At 42.8% G+C, this 20,166-nt stretch overlaps 1 protein-coding gene and 1 long non-coding RNA gene across 6 annotated transcripts in view; one reads left to right on the top strand and one right to left on the bottom strand.

The window, feature by feature from the left end:
- The window catches only part of LOC118711662, a 32,001-nt gene extending 24,033 nt beyond the window's left edge, over positions 1-7,968 (bottom strand). Inside the window, exon 1 of the long non-coding RNA XR_006740679.1 lies at positions 7,793-7,968. This is a non-coding gene — a long non-coding RNA (uncharacterized LOC118711662). The remainder of the gene's footprint in view (positions 1-7,792) is intronic.
- On the top strand, positions 6,572-15,218 carry PURA (purine rich element binding protein A). Of its 5 annotated transcripts, none has more exons than XM_045576595.1 (2): positions 6,572-6,589; positions 13,277-15,218. In XM_045576595.1, the coding sequence occupies exon 2, from the start codon at positions 13,421-13,423 to the stop codon at positions 14,381-14,383; it is 963 nt and encodes a 320-aa protein (XP_045432551.1). In that variant the 5' UTR covers positions 6,572-6,589; positions 13,277-13,420; the 3' UTR covers positions 14,384-15,218. The 5 variants fall into 5 exon arrangements, with proteins under 5 accessions (XP_045432551.1, XP_045432550.1, XP_045432552.1 ...); XM_045576594.1 differs by lacking the exon at positions 6,572-6,589 and adding an exon at positions 7,219-7,542; XM_045576596.1 differs by lacking the exon at positions 6,572-6,589 and adding an exon at positions 9,861-12,313.
- Positions 15,219-20,166: the final 4,948 nt, after the last annotated feature.

The following is a 20,166-nucleotide window of genomic DNA, read 5'->3' as shown; positions in this document are numbered from 1 at the left end:
AAAAAACACCCAACCAGAAGAGCAAAAAGAAAAGAAGAATCCAAAAATGTGAGGATGGTGTAAGGAGCCTCTGGAACAACTACAAGAATACCACCACTCACATTGTAGGGGTGCCAGAGGAGGAGAGAGAGCAAGATATTGAGGACCTGTTTGAAGAAATAATGACAAAAAACTTCCCTTACCTGGTGAAATAAATAAACTTACAAGTCCAGGAAGTATATAAAGCCCCAAACAAGAGGAACCCAAAGAGGACCACACCAAGACACATCATAATTAAAATGTCAAGGACTAAGACAATCTTAAAAGCAGCAAGAGAAAAACAGTTAATTACATACAAGGAAATGCCCATACAACTGTCAGTTGATTTCTCAACAGAAACTATGCAGGCCAGAAAGGAGTGGCAAGAAATATTCAAAGTGATGAATAGCAAGAATCTACAACCAAGATTACTCTACCCAGCAAAGCTATCATTTAGAATTAAAAGTCAGATAAAGAGCCTCAGAGACAAAAAAAAAAAAAAAAGCTAAAGGAGATCATTACCACCAAACCAGTATTATATGAAATGTCAAAGGGTATTCTTTAAGAATAGGAGGAAGAAAAAGGTAAAGATAAAATAAAAACAACAAAATGACAACAAATACATGCCTATCAACAATTGAATCTAAAAATCAAAATAAATAAGAAACCTAATAAACAGAATGGGTGAATAAAACAGAATCAGAGTTATGAAAATGGAATAGACTGGCGATTCTCAGAGGGAAGGGGGGTGGAGGGTGGGAAGAGATTAAATGAAGATCTTATATGCATATATGAATTACATATGAACACAGACTATCAGTATAGGGTGGCAAAGGCCTGGGTTGGGGCGGGAACCAGGTGGAGGAGGGCAATTGGGGGGGGGGGGGGGAAGAGGGACATCTGTAATAATCTCAACAATGAAGATTTTTAAAAAATCTTATTGTCTAAAAATAGAAAATAAAACTTTTTTATATTTTGGAATTGCAGATATATTATTGTGAATCTCTGTCTGTAGTAATAACTTTTATTGTATTAAATAATGAAGTAACCATGGGAAATATAGAGCAACAATGATATTAAGTGGGGGGGGGGAAATTTTTTTTTCAGAAAACCTAATGAGTACCCAGAAAACCTAATGAAATGTTTTTTTCTGTTTAAAAAAAAGAATGTAGCAGTATAGGTAATTATCACATGGGATGTTACCTGGATTATACTTGAAGATTTTATGTGTCATAAATTGTTCACAATGCCTGAAATATCTCCCCAGATATTCCCAGGGATGACTATTTAAGGTCTCTGCTCAAATGTTACTCCCTCTTCAGAAAGGTTTTCTTAATCATACTATTTAAAATGTCAAGTGGGAGGCATGCACACATACAATCTCACAGAATACTCTTTCCCTTTTCTTTGTTTTTCTTTTTGGAACTTATCTACTATCCAGCAATATATTATATATTTGTTTATCTGTCTTACTAGACTGGCAAACTATGAAAGTAGGAATTTGTTTTTATTGAGCAATGTCTGGCAAGAAGATAGTTGATAGATACTATTCAATAAATGACTGAAGGAAATAAGACTGACATAAACAGTGGTGGGTCCCAAAAACTAGTCCTGATATAGCAGGCAATACCTACTTTAAAAAGAAATTTAAGGCAAAAAAAAAAAAGTTATTTAAATGTATGTTTATATAATATGTATATTAATGGGACTTCAAAATAGTAATTAGAAAACATTTCATCTTTATACACATACTTATCAAGTAAATATTTACTATCTAGAAAGTAAAACTAATCATTACATTTATATTTACACTGCATTTGTATTTAATAATTAACTAGAGGCTCAATGCATGAATTCATGCACCTTGAAAGGAACTGTGGGCTGCAAGGCTTCGGTGAACACAGGGATGGCTCACAGCCCATCCTCCTCACCCGTGCCTGGCCCCTCCCACCACAGCCTCTGATCTCCTGTCTGCTGGCAGCCCCACTCCTCCTGACAGTATGGAGCAATTGGGGCTGGTGCCAGCGGTGGATGTGAGTAGGCCCAGCACTATCAGTGGGTGTGAGCAGCGGCTGCTCCCCCAATTGCCTCTAAGGAGCAGGGGAAGGTGGAGAAGCCCTCAGGAGTGATCAGGGCTGGCAGCCGCCACTCGCACCCACTGACAGCACCAAGTGATCAGGCCCAGAGCCAGGTGCTGGAGTGGGTGTGAGCGGCAGCTTCAGTGCTGGCAGCAGGTGCAAGTGGGACCAGCACTGGGAGCAGGTGCAAGCACCAGACAGGACTGCGGTGCATGGGAGCAAAGAATTTCTCTCTTGGAGAGAAACCAAGATGGCGCCTGAAATTGTTGCCTCACACAACCACTTTAAAACTACAACTAAAAGACAAAATGGACATCATCCAGAACCACAGGAAGGCTGGCTGAGTGGAAATTATACAACTAGAAGGAAAGATAAAAGCACACTGAGACTCAAAGGAGGTGCATAAGTAAAGTGCAGAGGTATGGAAGCGTTCACGTGGAAAGGGCTGGCCAGGCTGAGGGACCCTACCATCCTACCCATGCATAAATTCATGCACTGGGCCTCTAGTGTGTGTGTGTGTGTGTGTGTGTAATGTATTTAGTCTTACTCCAGATAATACAATGACCACACACTAATATTCTAAAGTAAGCAAGCAAAGAAGTTTGGGAGTCACCATAAAATGTGCGACAATGTTCAATAGCACTTTCCAGTCTAGATAGATGACTCTTGGAATGGCCCAGCTTTCCTCTCCATCTCTAATCCCATCCATATATTAGTTCTCTTTAAAGAGAAGAAAAGGGAAAGTTTATATTAAAAATTTAGGCCATATTCTTAGAAAGAGTATTTAAAAATACCATTTTCAAATTACCATACTTGTATTCTATAAATTGACATTTCGTTTATTATGGTTAAAAGATAATCATTTCAACATCTATTACTTTTACTTTTGCACTTTTTTCTTTCCATTACTCTTAAAGCAGAAAATAGAAACAACCCAAAACACAAAAATAAAAGAATGCTCTAACAGCACCTTAATAGCTTTTAAACTGTGTTATACCAGCCAGATCCGGTTTGGCTCAATGGATAGAGCGTCAGCTTGGGGACTGAAGGGCCCAGGGTTCGATTCCGGTCAAGGGCATGTACCTTGGTTTCAGGCATATCCCCAGTAGGGGGTGTGCAAGAGGCAGCTGATCAATGACTCTCTCTCATTGATGTTTCCAACACTCTCTCTCCCTTCCTCTCTGTACAAAAATCAATAAAATATATTTAAACTGTGTTATCCCAGATTATGCATAAATTTTCAATTAGAATTACTTGGGGGTGGGGGGGAAATGGAATTGAGACTATATATGTTTCTCTTCCTGAAATAAGACAAGTTAGCACTGGGCCAGGTGTTGTTTTTAACCATGACTTCAGGATAGGAAGAGGTGGTTAAAAGAGATAAAGCCAGACAACTCATAGCAAAAAATATATATATAAATATATATATATATATATATATATATATATATATATATATATATATATATATATCAGAAGCTCACAGTTATAATCTGACCATGAGATCAAGTTTTAATAATTACTGTTCCCTCTGCTCTCAAGATCCTTATTACTTAGTGAGTTTCATCTAAACACATTTAGGTGGTACTGTGGATAGGAGCGTGAGGAGTGAATTTCCACAGCTCTGTACCCTCAGCAAAAAAGGTTCTGTTTACCTGCTTCTGAAAACTGGTTCAATAGCATGTTAGCATTTAAGGAGTAAGCCAAAGGGTCCACTTCAATAACTGTTACACCAACAAAGGAAAAACTGCCTTTGTTTAAGTGAAAATTCAAGATCACTAGCATAGTCTATATCAGGGCACATATGAACTACACAAGGCTCATGCTTTTGACCCTCAGTGTCTTAAGTCCTAAGACTGCAATAAAACCAAATAAATGCCTGAGGAGCCACTTCACACCCTAAACACGTGCAAACTTTGTTCAACAGAACACTTTACTGCCAAATGGAGTTGGCAGAAATTTGGAGCCAAGGTCCCCAGACTGCATGATCTGCTGGCACCAGAAAGCTTAAAAATCTTAGCATAATACTGCTCAGTTTGAGTTCCACCAATTTGAGACACCTTCCCCAAATTTGATTTAAGATAAAAGCTATCATCAATAAAGACTTTATTAAGACTTATCCTCTATCTAGAAATAATTTGATTTCCTACTCCTGATGGTCATACCTCTATATTCCTTGATGGTTACGTTTATGCTATAAATTTAATGCAGTCTATTTTACAATGCATGTAAATTCAATTTTGTTTATTACAGGGAGAACTAAATCAGTTATGACAAAGTTTTACTTAGAAAACATTTGCATCAAATAACCCCCATATATCACAATTTATTACCCTCAAAAGTATGAGAAATTAAGATATTGAATATATGTAAATTGCTATGTTTGCATTTGATTTAGCTTGTTCTCTCATTTTTCTGAATTGGAGTAATCATTTATTTTGTATTTGAACAATTTAGGAAGTGAAGAAAGAAACCAAGAAGAATTAGCCTGGACAGTGTGGATCAGTGGGAGAATGTTGACCCAGGAACCAAGAGGTCACTGGTTTGATTCCTGGTCAGGACATATGTGTGGGTTTCAGACTCAATCCCAGAAAGGGATGTGTAAGAGGTAGCCAATATTTCATGGGTGTTTCTATCTCTCTACCCTCTCCCTTCCTCTCTCTCTAAAAATCAATAAAGGAAAAACAATTTTTTTAAAAAAAGATTCAACAATTAGATCCTATTTGGGATCTTCACAAGCTTGATGAAATTTAATGAGGAAAACTACACCTAAATTTTAAAATTGTATTTAGAATACCAGCAACTATACAACTAGTAACTTTAGAGTTGTAAATGCTTGCCCTGTGAGTATAAATGCTTGCCTCGGTTTGGCTCAGTGTTGGCCCGGGTTCAATTCCGGTCAAGGGCACATACCCGGTTTGCAGTTTTGATCCCCAGTAGGGGGCGTGCAGGAGGCAGCTGATCAATGATTCTCATCACTGATGTTTCAATCTCCCTCTTCCTTCCTCTCTGAAATCAATAAAAATATTATTTTTAAAAAAGTTGCAAATGCTTGATAAATATGCAGTATTGGGAAACTATAGATTGCTTTGGAAGGTCTCCATAAGAGGTCAAGTTTACAGTAAAGATACTTGCTCCTTATATACCTAAAAAAGGTGGTGGTGGGGAGCTTATTGAGGTGAAACTTTCTAATCTTTTCCCTCAGAACTTCCATATATTTTAATAATTTCTCTGGCTATTTTTCCACTTCTAGAACCTCCTAAGTATTCCAATTCTCAGCTATGATTTCCTATTTTCACTGGCTTCTAATCTCCACAATATAGTTGGAAGCACTTAAGACAAAACACTCTTTAGGATATCAAGTTGCAGAAGACTACAGTTTCAAAGATATTTATTATATATAGTAGTGCTGCCACCTAAAGATGAGGTGAATAAAGAAGCAAATCAAAGGAAATGACCAATTATTTTTAAACCTGTCTCAAACATTTTTTCACTCTAACTAGGCACTAATGAACATTATGTTGTTAGGTTGGGAGTTGAACTGTTTCACAATAACTTAGTGCTGAGCTGCAATTTTCTATGGCAGAAAATTTCAAGCTCAAATTTCAAATCTTTTAGATGTCTTCTATGATTTGGAGTCTCCAAGAATATCTCCCAAATTTATTTCTTTCAGACATTAGGCACTGTCTACCATACAGGGAGGGGGGGGTGGAAGTAAACATTTGAGGGATTTCCAATTTAGTGACTAAAGTGGGGGAATATATATATATATATATATATATATATATATATATATATATATATATATATATATATATATATAATGTTTCCCTCTATCACTGACAGACTTCTTGCAACTGTGAACTAATACCTATTTCTTGTAATTCAATTTTCTTGTCTATAAAATGGGATTAATTTCACTTTGCTCCTACTTACCTCGCAGGTTAGATAAGCTTATTGGAAAAATAAGCTCATTGACTTCCCTGAAATTGAAAGGATAAAGATGGTGAAAGCGGTTTTTTTAAATTATTATTTTGTAACCCATAATTTGTAACAGATCCACTTTCAATATTACGCAGTGTTGCAGAATGGAGATGGGACCAGCATACAAAGCCAGGGGGGAAAAAGTTGCCGTGCACCAAAAAAAATCTTGTGAAACTTGGTGAGATTTCAAGACAAGTCTTAAAAGGGACATTTTCTAGTGGTGCATTTCAATCTCTGCATAGCAAATCTAGGTACATGATCTCGCCCCTTTTGCTTCCTCCCTCCCGGCCCAAGGACGCATACATAATAACATTTATCAGAGTTTTGTCCTTAGTCGCAGTCCCTCAAAGGGGCCGTTTCACCTACACTGCGTGGGAGGCTGGGCAGCGAACCCCACACTTCCTGTCAAGGATTCCTGGGGCTGCAGCCCGAGCGCGGTCCAGCCGCCGTCCTCGATGCTAATCCCGCCCTTCTAGCCCCTCCGGACCGACCGGCGTTGGAAGGCCAAGGTGAGACCCTCCCGGGAGATAAAAGGCCCTTTGCCTCCCGAGAGATGAGGGCGGAACGAGGGCCGGAGGGGGGCGGAGAGGGGCGGGGGGAGGGTGACGCGCGAGGAGCAGCTCCAACTATGACTCTGAGGGCCCTAAATCGGGGCTGACGCAGGCCCTGAAGGGCTCTATTCCCGCCGGAGCCCGGCTCCGGCTTTCAAAGCCCGAGAAGGGCCACGTCCTCCCGAGGCCGCTGCGGGCGGCGGGCGGAGGAAGTGCGGGCCCGGAGGCCGCGGGCAGCCCCCTCCTCAGGCGCGCCTCAAGGCCTGGGCCGCTGACTGTTGACGCGCCAACGGCGGGGGGCGCGCGCACGCGCAGGACGGGGGCGGAGGGAGCGCGCTCCGCGGCCGCCGCCGCCGCAGCACTGAATCGGAGGGACGTGAGGGCGGAGGGCGAGAGCCACGGCGGGGGGGAGGGGAGGGATGGTGGGTAGCGCGCGGGGCGCGCGCTGACGTCGCCCGGAGTCACGCACGGAGCGCCGGGTTACGCGCCGACGTCTGGCTGCCACGACTTGCCGTCTGCGGCGGCGGCGGCGGCGGCAGCGGCGAGCGGATCCCGCAGGGGAAGGAGGAGGAGGAGGAGGAGGAGGGAGAGCCGAGGGGGCTGCGAGTGAGCGGGAGAAGAAGGGTGTGAGCGGAGCCAGCCCGCGGGAGGGAGAGCAAGCGAGAGAGCCGCCGAGCCAGCCTTCCGAGTCGCCTCCTCCTCCTCCCCTCGGCGTCCCGCCCCCGCCTGCCAGCCCGCCCTCCCTCCTCCCTCCTCGGGCGGCGGAGCTCCGGGGAGGCGCAGCCCGGCTCGCGCCGCTGTCCAGGACAGGTGTGCGCGCGCGCGCCCTCCGCTCCCCCTGCCTCGCGCCTGCCTGGCGCGCGCCCTCCCTCACCTGCGGCAGGACAGCGCCCGCCGGCCCGCCCGCCCGGGTAAGCCCCTCGCGACCTCTCTCCCCCGCTGCGGCCGCCAGAGCCCGAGCTCACCCCGACCCTCCGATCGCCCTCTTACCCCCGGGAACAATTCCTGCCCGGTAGCTGACATCCCCGCACCCTCCCTCGGGAGACCCCGGCAGTGCAGCAACGTCCCCCCCCCCTCACCTCCCCCGTAGCGCAAGAACGAACACTTGCAAAAAACGAGCAAAATAACACGCCCCTTAAAGAAAAAAAAAAACAATCCTACCTCCGCAGGCACCGGGGACCACCAGTGGTGCCGTTTGCTTAGCCATCCCTAAGCCCTGTGTTTCCTTGGCCACCTTCGCCCGGGGCCTGGGACAGTGCGCCAAACGTGGCCGGCACTCCCTGCACAGAAACCCTGGCAGAGGGGGAGAGGGAGGAGGGTTCTAGGCTCCACTACCAACCCCTTCTCTCCTGTGTCAACCTCCCCCTCCCCCACCCCACCCAGTAATGCCTACACCCGCCCGGGATTCGTTGTAAAAATGAAAAAAATAATAACATTGATGCCCTGGCGTCGCAGATGAAAAGCCAGGCCCAAGGATGGGTGGCCCGGGCGAGGCATTTTTGCTGCCCCAGGGCTCTAGGTCAGCCAGGCAGCCTTCTCTGGCCTTTGATGGGGGCAAAAGGAAAGGTTGTGAGGCCGGAGGGGGCTTCCCTCTGAGCAACAGTGGACTCCAGAGGCGAGTGAGACGTGTGTAGGGGAAAGGACCAAGGGACCTGCCACCCCCACAGAATATATCTGCCTTGAGCCTGAACTTGGATAGAGAAAGGCCCAAGAGTCCAACTGGGGCAACTTTCTCTGGTTCGTTGTTGTCTACCCCTGAATAAATGCCACCTTAATTTCGCTTCTCTGCGGACCCTCTTGAGGGTTCTAATTCGTTCTTATTTGGGCCCCTCACGTTTCTGTCTGACCAAGCGCTTTGGGGCGGCTTTTCGCAGCGGTGTCTGTGTTTGTGTCTCGTGTCCTTGGAAGGGAGGTTCTAGTGCTTTACGATAGGTGCAATTCTGTTTGACAGCTTTTGGTAGACTGTCAGAGAAGAAAAGGGATCTTTTTTATTACCCCAAGACCCCCCACTGTTTCCCTCCCAAATTTCGGCTTTGAAAATTGAAGTGTCGATTAGTGTGTGGAGGGAGTTGTTGACTTCATTTTTTTGGGTACTAGTAAAACCATTTAAGTATCTTCCGGAAGAGAGAGATCTATTGACCTTTGCATTGGTTCTGTTTGGACCTGTTGGGTACATAAAATGCCAGTTTTCTGAAAAATTTTGTCTAATTTAGAATGTGTGGTACGTTTATTTAACTCTTCTGAGAATGCTTGAAATGAAAACATTTTGTGAAAGGCGAGGATTCTATTACATGGATTGTTCTCTTCAGATTTTAAATTTTAAATTCATATCTTTAACCTTACGCATTAAAATAACATTGAAGAGGCATAATATTAAAGTTCAGATGAGCTCTAGAAAGGGATGCGCATTTAAAAAAATAATAGGTGAAATAATATTACTATTAGCCTTTGTTGTTGTTGTTAAATGTTGAGATCTACTTGAGAGCCTCCCATAATTTTTCTGGTAGATAGCCATGAGAAGTGGGTAATTTCTCCACTTTGAACACTTGCAGTACAACATTCCAGTTTTAATTATTTGGATATTGAAGATAATTGTCTACTTTAAGACAGGCATTTAACCTAAGCAGCACTTGAAAACATGTTTTAGTATTCTTGTTCTCTTTTAGAAATTGTGATTTTGTGAAATTTTAATCATATATTATTTCTATTGGAAACTCTATAATCAAAAGGGCTTACTACCCAAAAGTAGATCCCCTCTCTCCAAGTTTATTTTATAAACATGTACTAATTTTTACTTTTAAAAAGCAAAGCTGGATTAGGTTATTTCAGAATCACCCATAGTTCAGGCTGAGGGAAATTGAGGCTCTTTTTCTTTTTTTTGTTTTGCCTAATGTCTGTTTTACCTGCAAACAATTTTTTGTTGGTAAGAGTTTGTTAAAGACAGGTGATGGGGTTAAAAATAAAGCAATCTATTCTCTTCAAAATGTATGTTAGTGTTACTAAAAGCACAACAAATCTAGAGGCATTTATCATTTAAATATAAGCATACTTTGAAAAAGGGAATCTTTAATAATTTTTTCATTAACACATATTTTGTTGCATATTAGTATCATATATTTCGTTTTCCTTTCTATTTCCTACATTGTATTGAAATTATTAATTTAATTTTATAACTATTTATTTTAAAATTACATATTTAAACAGCTAGACACTAAAACTGGCTTTTAATTTACCAACCTAGTATGTTGTTTAGATAATTAACAAATGGTTAGAAGTCATTTTAAATCCACAAATTTTCTAATGGATTTTCAATGTTAGGATACAAATATAACTTTGAAATTCTACTTAAGGTTCAAACTTTTTGTTTTAAGACTTCCTCTGAGTCACTATTATTCTTTTCAGATTACCTTTTTAAGGCTACTATATTCTATAACCTAAGGAAAGCTACCTTTTACCACCCTCCCAATCTGACCAAAAGTCCAGATTTATAGGCTTATCCTAAAATTAACTCTCTTGTTTGAGCAGTGAAAAAATGTACTGAATATCAAATTTTTCATTGAATTGTTTTGAAAAAGACTTTATTCTCGTTTGCTTTTTAGATACCTTTAAAAAGTAGGTAAGAAGCTGGTTTATAATAGCGGAAATTTTATACATGTAGAATAAATAGCATAAAATAAGTAAGTACATATTTATGTGGAGAGATCAAGGTTTCAGTTGTTTGATTATTTGAGCTTAATATTCCCAGTTTAATCATGCAAATGATATTTAATTTATGTTTTGTCTAGAAACGTCATCACTTACTTCTGTACTGGGGAACTGAGAACTCGGTTCCTGGATACGCTTTTTTCAGAAAATCAGAACATCCAAACTAAAATTTCTTCAGAACCCCTAAGCATAATCGTTTGGGACAGGGCAAGAAATTTAGACTCCAAAGGTGGTCCTAGAAGGCGGATGGCTTAAAGCCCTAATTTTCTGCCCTGGGGAAGTGATCATTAGCACCAAAGAAGTCTGGGGCGGCTGGCGGCTGCTGCGTGCCCCCCGCATCGCAATCCCATTGGCCTTGTCGCTGCCTTGCGCTCTTCTGAGCGGGCAAGAGCTGGGTGTAGCGCAAGATAAAAACCCCTGAGGAAGAGCAGCGACTCTTCTAGCTCGGACTTCACCAGATCTTACCCTCAGCTTACAAGTGGTACCAGAATGCCCCTGCTCCGCTGGGTTCTGTAAGGAGACCCTGCCACTCAGCCTTTGCGTCCCTGTTTGGGGCTGGGGTCTATCCAGGGTCCTGATCGCTACTGTGGGAGCCTGGAGAAGCCTCCGCTGCGCTAAACGTTTTTCTGTGTGGCTCAAAGTGCGCTTACAGTTCCTACGTCCCCTTCCCCCTTCCCGACAGGGGAGGGAGTGCAGGAAAATCAGCACTGAAAGGGGACCGTGTGGTACTGGAGGATGCACCCTCAAACTAAGGGGAAGTTCTTTATGGTGCCCAAAGCCTGGATTTCTACCTCTTACTGGGCTTCCCCACTAGGAAGTCATTTCGAGGACCACTGGACAGGTGGGTCATTCTAGAGCTGGCTCACAAGATTACCTCAGTTTGCTCTTTGGTAGCCAGGGAGCTTTTTGCCCTGTTATCTCTTGAATAGGAGTAGCAAACGTCAGCCTAGAGCTGAAGTAACTAATGCTGGGTAGAATGGGGCCCTTGCTAAGCGAAAAAGAAAGCTGGGAATACTTAGCAGGCAGGTTTGTCCAGGATGTGAAGGGAAATGTTAGGGCTTTGAAGGCTCAGGTATTGACCAGGCTTATGCCTTGGACTGGTCTGGGTTTCTTGATCATTAGTACTATTTTACCCCCTCTCTTTTCCTGGAAGCTTGGGCAACCATGTACTCCGCTGTTTCCAGGGCTAACAGTGAGGGAGAAAGGTCTCCTTACTTGCGGGGAAGGGGGATGCAGTAAGTTCAATAGGGATGGAACCCATAGATGGGATAGGCATACTCTTCTCAGCATGGAGGCAGCCATCCGTGCTTGAGAAAGTGGGTATTAGGGCTGCGAGGTCCGCACTTCTGAGCCCCCTATAGAAGGTGATGGGTAGACGGTAGGGACATTGGCAGGGTCCTCTGGAGCTAGGCCTTAGCTTTCCCACAGCTGTTAGGACTGCAGACTGCAGTGAGGTAGTTATGAGCATTCGCTATATATTTTGGAGAAGGAATATAGGCCTTAGATTATGCCTCAAATCTAGGAAGAGAAAAATCAATGATTTCTGAAACCAGAAACAACCCCTTTAGCTGTCACTGTCTAAAGATTCATTAGTTAACTGATGGTCGGTAACCTAGCTGTCTGCCTTAAAAAAAAACAACAGCAATCATTTAATGTTTTATTTTTTGAGAGGTGGGGGCTCTCCTCGACACTCGGGAGTTCCTGGGAGGGGCAAAATGATGAGTGAACCTGTGTTAATGAATCCCGTAAGGAACTGCGTTTCCCAGGAAATTCCTGGCATTTTTAGCTCGTGAATATCCTAAAGCCTGCTTGATTTTCTCCTCCATTCTGGGTCCTTTCAGAGAGGAAGGAGAGTGGGCTAGGGGCTGAAGGCTCGACAGGGCCTGGTTCATCTGCAGAGCTGGCCGGGAACCTAGACTGGGCTCAGCCCTAAGCAGAGTTGCCCCCCTTCCCCAAATCTCGGAAGGAGGAGGGGAGGTAGGCAGGCAGTCTTGGTCCCAAAGGGGGCTGGTGGGAGGTTTTTGGGTGAGTGTGGGGTTTCTTTTTGATTGTTGTTTGGGGGGAAGGGCATAGCTAGCTGGAACAGGCATTGCGGGCACCCCGGCCCTGGTGCGGCCGCGGTCCTCTGCTCAGCTCCCCCCCGCCGGTGAGTGCGCCCGCCCGACTGTGCGGGGCTGCGGTTGGGGGGAGGGGGGAGCGGGATCATCTGAGGCCAGAGCCGCTGCGCTGGGAGGGGGAGCGGCGGGAGCGAGGGGAGGGACCGGCTAGGTGTCTGCTGCTCCGCGCCACTGCTGCCGGCGCCCCGACCTCATCCCGGCAGCCCCTTCTGCAGCTAAGGGTTATCGCTGCACCACCTCTCCTCTTCCTCACCCGCCTCTGCGGCCAGGGCTCTGCGGTAGGAGACTGCCCGGCCTGGCGGCATGCGGGCCATTCTGGGTTTGGGTCTGGGTCTTGTTGGGGCCTGCAGGGGAGGGGTGGCCGTGACTTGGTGTCCCTCTCTGCAGCGGGCTCTGCTGCGCTGCGCAGGCCCCTGCCCCCACATCCCTTTGGGGTCACTGGAAAGCAGAGCTCAGGCCCGCTCCCTATGCTTAGTATGGCAGCTCTCTTCTCACCCCTAGTCCCCCAACTCCCCAGGCCAAGGCCGCCCAGGGTCTGGCCAACAGCGACAGCCACAGTGGTGGCGGCGGCAGCAGCTGCGACGCGGCGCGTCCTGCCCCCCCCCCCCCCCACCTCCCAGCCAGGGGTGTGGGGAGAGGGCCCGGGGTGGGCGCCGCCTGGCGGGCGGGTGCGCGGGCGGCGGGCAGACGGGGGCTGGCAGTGAGGAGGGGGCGCGGGTCACGTGCCCGGCGGGCGGGTGGGCGCGTACAGTAGGGCGCCTGCTACTGTACTGGGGAGTCAGTGCCCTGTTACCGGGTCTCGTCTGTCTCGTCTCTCCCGCAGATCTCGCGAGAGTGGCTGACTGGCTGTGGGGGTTGCGGCGGCAGCAGGCGGAGCCGGGGAGGGAAAGCAGCGGCGGCTGAGGCGACTGAGGCGGCGGCGGGCGGAGCGGCAGCCGGCGGCGGCGAGGCGGCGGAGCGCAGCATCATGGCGGACCGAGACAGCGGCAGCGAGCAGGGTGGTGCGGCGCTGGGCTCGGGCGGCTCCCTGGGGCACCCGGGCTCCGGCTCGGGCTCCGGCGGGGGCGGTGGTGGCGGCGGGGGCGGCGGCGGCAGTGGCGGCGGCGGGGCCCCGGGGGGGCTGCAGCATGAGACGCAGGAGCTGGCCTCCAAGCGGGTGGACATCCAAAACAAGCGCTTCTACCTGGACGTGAAGCAGAACGCCAAGGGCCGCTTCCTGAAGATCGCCGAGGTGGGCGCGGGCGGCAACAAGAGTCGCCTCACTCTCTCCATGTCCGTGGCCGTGGAGTTCCGCGACTACCTGGGGGACTTCATCGAGCACTACGCGCAGCTGGGCCCCAGCCAGCCGCCCGACCTGGCCCAGGCGCAGGACGAGCCGCGCCGGGCGCTCAAGAGCGAGTTCCTGGTGCGCGAGAACCGCAAGTACTACATGGATCTCAAGGAGAACCAGCGCGGCCGCTTCCTGCGCATCCGCCAGACGGTCAATCGGGGGCCCGGCCTGGGCTCCACGCAGGGCCAGACCATTGCGCTGCCCGCGCAAGGGCTCATCGAGTTCCGCGACGCTCTGGCCAAGCTCATCGACGACTACGGAGTGGAGGAGGAGCCGGCAGAGCTGCCCGAGGGCACCTCCTTGACTGTGGACAACAAGCGCTTCTTCTTCGATGTGGGCTCCAACAAGTACGGGGTGTTTATGCGAGTGAGCGAGGTGAAACCCACCTACCGCAACTCCATCACCGTGCCCTATAAGGTGTGGGCCAAGTTCGGACACACCTTCTGCAAATACTCGGAGGAGATGAAGAAGATTCAAGAGAAGCAGAGGGAGAAGCGAGCTGCCTGTGAGCAACTCCACCAGCAGCAGCAGCAGCAGCAGGAGGAAACCGCCGCTGCCACCCTGCTACTGCAGGGTGAGGAAGAAGGGGAAGAAGATTGATCAAACTGAATGAAAAAAAACCCCCACACACATGCATACACACACACACACACACACACACACAACTACACACAGAGAAAATATACTGTAAAGAAAGAGAGAAAATAAAAAGTAAAAAGTAAAAAAAAAAAACAAAAAAAAACTTAACTCCAAGGGAGCACCACCCACAGAACCTCCACCAACTGACAGTTTCTCTTCTTGACTTGCCACCCATCGCTGGATGTTGTCCACTTTATCCACCATATAAAACAGTAAGCAGCTGCTAAAAAAAAAATTACAAAAAGTAATAACATTATATGAACTGTGTTTCCTACTTGATTAAAAAATATAAAGAACTGAGTGTTTATTTCCCTAATTAACCAAGAACTTTTGTACACGTTTAAGCTATTATTATTAAAAGTGTTTGCAAAATGGTCAAGATTATAATATTGCTGAATTATATAAAAGTCCTTTTCATGTTGAGCTAACATTTGACTTTAGCACAAAAAAGAGATATTTTAGAACACGTAAAATAATATTTTTAGTTTTTCTCATTTTGTTACCAAATTTCAAACCTTACATGGAGGTTATTATAGTATATTTGACACCCTATATACCTGTGATTATAGAGATGTGTATATATATGAGGGCTAGGCATGCTGTGTGTCTGAGCTTTGTCTAAATGTTATGCAGAAGTTTGTAGAGTTAAAGGTACGTAGGTTTAATTCATGCAAGGTAAACAATAAGTGCTCTCTTTTATACAATATGCATTGCATCTGGACCTTAAACATATAAAAATGGTCAGTGAAACTTCTGTGAACATGAAGAAATTATTAAAAAAGGCATTTAAATGAAATTTGCTAAGTTGTGATTTTTACGGTTGGAACCAAAGTTATTCCAATAGTAAAAGGAAATAGAGAAAGAGAGAAAAAGGAAATCTCCCATAATATTTTTCTGCATCTGTTTGCTTTGAGTAGTCGTTTTGTCATTGTGTATATGAGATATACTTGTATTGTTCATAATATATTTTTTTTATTATGTGTAGAAAGATTTTAAAAACTAACGTGCAGCAATTTCCAGTGAACCTGTACTTGGACATCAGGTAGTAAGTCTATTTGTGGTCACTAGCACTGTCTCCTAAACTTGTAAGAGGTCTGAAGCTATCCTTTGGTTTTTGCCAGTGCTATTAACTTATGTAGACCTGTTAAAAAGCAGAGCAACACAATTATAGTTATCCTACTGAGCCATGGATTCTAAGTTTCATTTTAAAAGAGAAAGCTAAGTTAAGTTGGTGTATGTAAAGGATTTCCATGTAGCTGTGGTGCTAGTTATTACTGGCTACATTATATGCTAAGTATTTGTGTTCCCCAACTGTACAAGCCTAACAAAAGTATGTCCTATAATTCATATATTCAAGGTGTAGCATATGAAAATCGAAAGCTTAGGAGAGCACTTTACCAAGCTGGTGTCCTCCAAACTGAAATTGTTTGTAACGATAGTCTTTTACAGGTTTTCATTTAAAGATGTTTGTGTGCTTTTAATTGACAACTAACTTCTTGCTGCTGTATAGTAAAATATTAATATATTTTTATCATTAAACTGCTGCATGACTATCATCTTTGAGTGAAGATAAAATGTTATAAAAAAAAAAAAGATGCCTTAAACAGTACATTTTGGTTTGGAATTCTGTAGAAAGCATTTTGTGTTTGTGTTTGTTTTTTTTTTAAAAAGGACCTTGTCTGACAGAGAGAGTTCTGGGGATAGAATTGTTTCTTGGCCAATCCAGACATATAGATCTAACTGCTGTAAGTAGGAGACATCACCTGTAGGAGCTGGAAGGTGTCAGTGCTTCTCATATTATAAAGCATTGGCCTAGGAAGGTGAAACAGTTGTCCTTTTGAAGGATTTTTTTTTTTCTGCTGGTTCTTTGGATTTGATTTGATATTTTTAAGCTCCCTGGTTGAGTGTGTTGTCTGTTTTTGAGATCTACTGTATGTGTTGAATAACAAGCTATTTCCATTGTACTGTGCATTTTCCCATTAAATAGTTTGCTTTTACTATTCATACAATGTTAAATATGAAGTGACCGTACAATAGTTAGGAATTTCTTTACTTACAAAATCACTGGAAATAGTTAAATTGCTTTTCCCCTCTCCCCAAGGTGCATTTTCTTATTTCCACATAGTAAAGTTGAGCTTTTACAGTGCATAATGTGACATTTGGAATGCTTATCCAACTGCATGTAAACATTAATAACCTGCACTTTTTTGTCTTAAGGTTTGTTGAGCTGTTTTGTTCACTGTACTTTAACTGTGATATGGAAAAGACTGCATTATCTGTGCTGTTACTAGTTAGGAAAGAATTGCTTTGATTTTGTCTCTTGTTTACTATAGCTTCTTAAAGTTAATCCTTGTACTACAGGTTGTTGGAGTACTCCTAGATCAGTGTTTTATAGTAGCCAGCAATAAGTAGTGCAGGTCACCAAAAACACAGCAAACTTAGGCTAAGTGTCCTTTCATTTGAGATGCGAGTTCTTTCATGAGGTTTTCTTTAGGGTCTGAGTTACCTAAAGTGAAGCCTTTCTTACCTATAGACTTCAGATTCTGCTTGGAATCCTACTGGATCAAGAAGCACAGCTGTGCAGTTGTCTTTACACTATAACAGTTAAACACAATCTTACCAAGATTTTTAAACCATTGTCTGATTTATAGTCAGTGGGTTTAAAAAGAAATCCACATGCAGATCTTGTAAGACTTAAGAGATGATCATAGAAAAGACAAAGTGACTGTAAAGATGCTCTTATTTTGCATCTCACTTTACTCCACAAGCACCCTCCCAAACCCTCCCTTCTCCTCTCTCCTGTTCCATCCATTTCCCATCCCTCCCAGGTGCTCGGTACTTTACCAAGGTCTACATCTCAGTGTTTTATGTTGGAGTTTTTCCTTGTTTTTATTTTACTAATTGATAAACCTTGTTTGTGCTGAAACAAAAAAGGAAATGGTTGGTATATTTGACCATATGTGTTGTTCATAGAAGACAGTATGATCAAATGTGCCAAAAATAAGCAAACAAAACTTAATTCCTGACAATTATGCCTTATTTTTTTATGATCTGCTTTGTCTTATAATTAAGGTCCAAGAGCTTGGTTAAATTATTATTTGCCTAAGTATACAAGAAAACTTGAAATGCATTGCAATATTGATGTTCTTTAAAATGAGAGACACTGTCAAGTAATTTAATCTAGAGATCAGCCACCAGATTTGGAATGCCCATATATATGTATGTGTGTTTGGTGTTTGTTTGTTTGTTTGTTTTCTTTTAAATCACCAAATCTTTTTTTTTTTAAGCTACTTTTTATTTGTGCCTCATCTATTTGTCATGCTGATGTTAGAAGCAACAGTCATCCAGCCACAGAGGGAGCTAAAGTTAACTAACCAGAACTGTAGAAATCATTATACATGCCTTTGATAACAAAGGAAGTTTATAAGAAAAGTCATATCGGCTTTTCCTCCACTAGATACAGATTGGAGATAGATGAATATTTGCCAAATGGAAAAAACAACAATGCGAGTTAGGAAAGACAGACTTTTCCAGCTTCTTAAAAGCCATGGAGAGTAGAAACCAAAACCAAGAGGGAAAATAAAAAACCTTGAAAGTCTCACTTTCTAGTCCCATTCAGGGGTTGAAATTTGACTCAAAGTGGAAAATAAATATATCAGTATGTTTTTTAGGTCTTCACATCTGGAGATGGATAACTATTCCAATTTGATTTTTCAGGTATTGGAGAAAGCTGCTAGTAATTTAATCCCTACCTAAAGAAAACATAATTTCATTTGGGAGCAAACACTTATTGCCTTGAAAATAGCACTGTAATAGTCTATGATAATTAGTTGTAGAATAACCTTTATCCCTTTGAAGCTATGCAAATCATTAAACAAGAGTAAATTAGGACTCACTTAAAGATAGTTGATTATATTGCAATCAGATGGCATTCACAAACTTAACTGGAGGATATACAAATAAATCTATTAGTTTAAGAGTGTTGTATGCTAACAAAAATATAATTTAGCTAATACTCTAAAAATTGTGAATATTATTAATATTGTATAATAGGACTGGGAAGACTGCCTCCTTTTTTGAAGAGAGAGAGATATTAAGGATTTTTATAATTGTTTTTCATCAAATTTTAATATTTTTGTCAAAATTTTAGGTATTTAATTTGTAAAAGAGTTTGCTTTGTATTGGCATACAGAAAATAGGGTATTGATTTTAAACTTTTTGAAGCCAAGTGATCAAGTACATTTGTAATAAAAGTCAATGGATCTATATCAGTTGTACTCACTGTTTTCATTTCTTAATATAGGAATGCTGTACTTTTCCTGCAGGAAAACTGAACTAAATTTGGGTGCAAGGGAGGGGGAAAAATAAGTACATTGATAATGAGAATTTGGGTGGGTACTACTGGCCCAAGCATTTTACATAATCTTTAAGTCAGTTAAGATTTGGTATATTAAAAAAGATGCTCATGTCAATTTTTTGTTCCTTTTTTTTTTTTCTAATGGAAATTAATGTTTGTGGGGGTTATCTCATTTACTATTTTTGTGCTTTAACATTTCGCATTTATCACTGTTGAAACTTTCTAAACATATTTTTCTTTCGTGACATTTTGAGATATCTACCAACCATTGGTGACCGGATCATGGGCATGATTATTTTTATCTCCCTCAAATGTTCACCCTCTCTTCTTCATATTCCCACTCATTTTTTAATATTACTTACACACACTCTGGATGATTTTAAAATGGGGATTTCTGAAATTGTTGCTCTGGTGGCTTTCATCACTCCACAATTCATTTTATTATACATGTGAACATATTTTTAAGATTGCTAAACAGATTTTTTAATATCCCTAAAACATGAGATATCAAATCTAATGGCTTTTTCTCCATTTCAGAGTCTTTTCAATATCAGAATGAGATCCTGCTTTCTCAGTAAAAGGATGCTAAAGCCAGGAGATCTTTAGCAACTTAACTTTGGAACAATTGGTGATAATTCTGAGTATAACATAGTTGATTTTCCCTAAATTTGTATGTGTATATATACACACACTTCCCCATGAGAATGGAATGAATAGGAAAGATAATTTATTGGAATTGCTTAATTGAATAAATTAACAACTTATTTGTACAAAGTTTTCTGTTAAAATTTATCCATTTTAAAATCAGACATTGTAATATTTCTGGGGGTATTTTCCATTGCAACTTAACTGAATATAGGCCATTCAAAATGAAGTACACTATAAAAGTGACCACTGAAAACACCAAATTAGTGTTTTCATCCAGCAGCATTAATTACTATAGGGAATTTACAATATGTTTTTTAAAACAGCTGATTTTAATATATGAAGTTATTAATCCTAAAACTTAACCTAAATTCAAGGCCTAGGCCATTTGACAGGCTCTTTTTGAACATTAATTATTATGGGCTAAGTGAAGATCATCTAAACTAGCAATGGCATGAGTCAGGTAGAATTTCTTGATGCAAGAACAACCAGATGAAAAGTGAAAGATGATTGTTTCAAGCCAACGGTTTGTCATCGTTCAGCTGCCAAACTGACTACCAAGTTTTGATGTTGAATGGTCTGGGCAATTTATGCCTTTAGGAAAATTTGAGTATGGCAAAAATTATGTGTTAAAAAACATTTTTCTTAAAGAGAATTTCATAGCTACTCATTTATTTTTATTTTGTCTCCATGTTATGTTCGGTATTCATTTTCTTTTTCCTGATGTGCTGTGCTTTTGTGG

The sequence above is a fragment of the Pipistrellus kuhlii genome, unplaced genomic scaffold (assembly GCF_014108245.1).
Source record: "Pipistrellus kuhlii isolate mPipKuh1 unplaced genomic scaffold, mPipKuh1.p scaffold_m20_p_8, whole genome shotgun sequence".
NCBI lineage: Eukaryota > Metazoa > Chordata > Mammalia > Chiroptera > Vespertilionidae > Pipistrellus > Pipistrellus kuhlii.
This window is presented reverse-complemented; position numbering and strand designations above follow the sequence as displayed.

Coding starts and splice junctions, on each gene's coding strand:
- PURA (XM_045576595.1), top strand. CDS start 13,421: ATGGCGGACCGAGACAGCGGCAGCGAGCAGGGTGGTGCGGCGCTGGGC.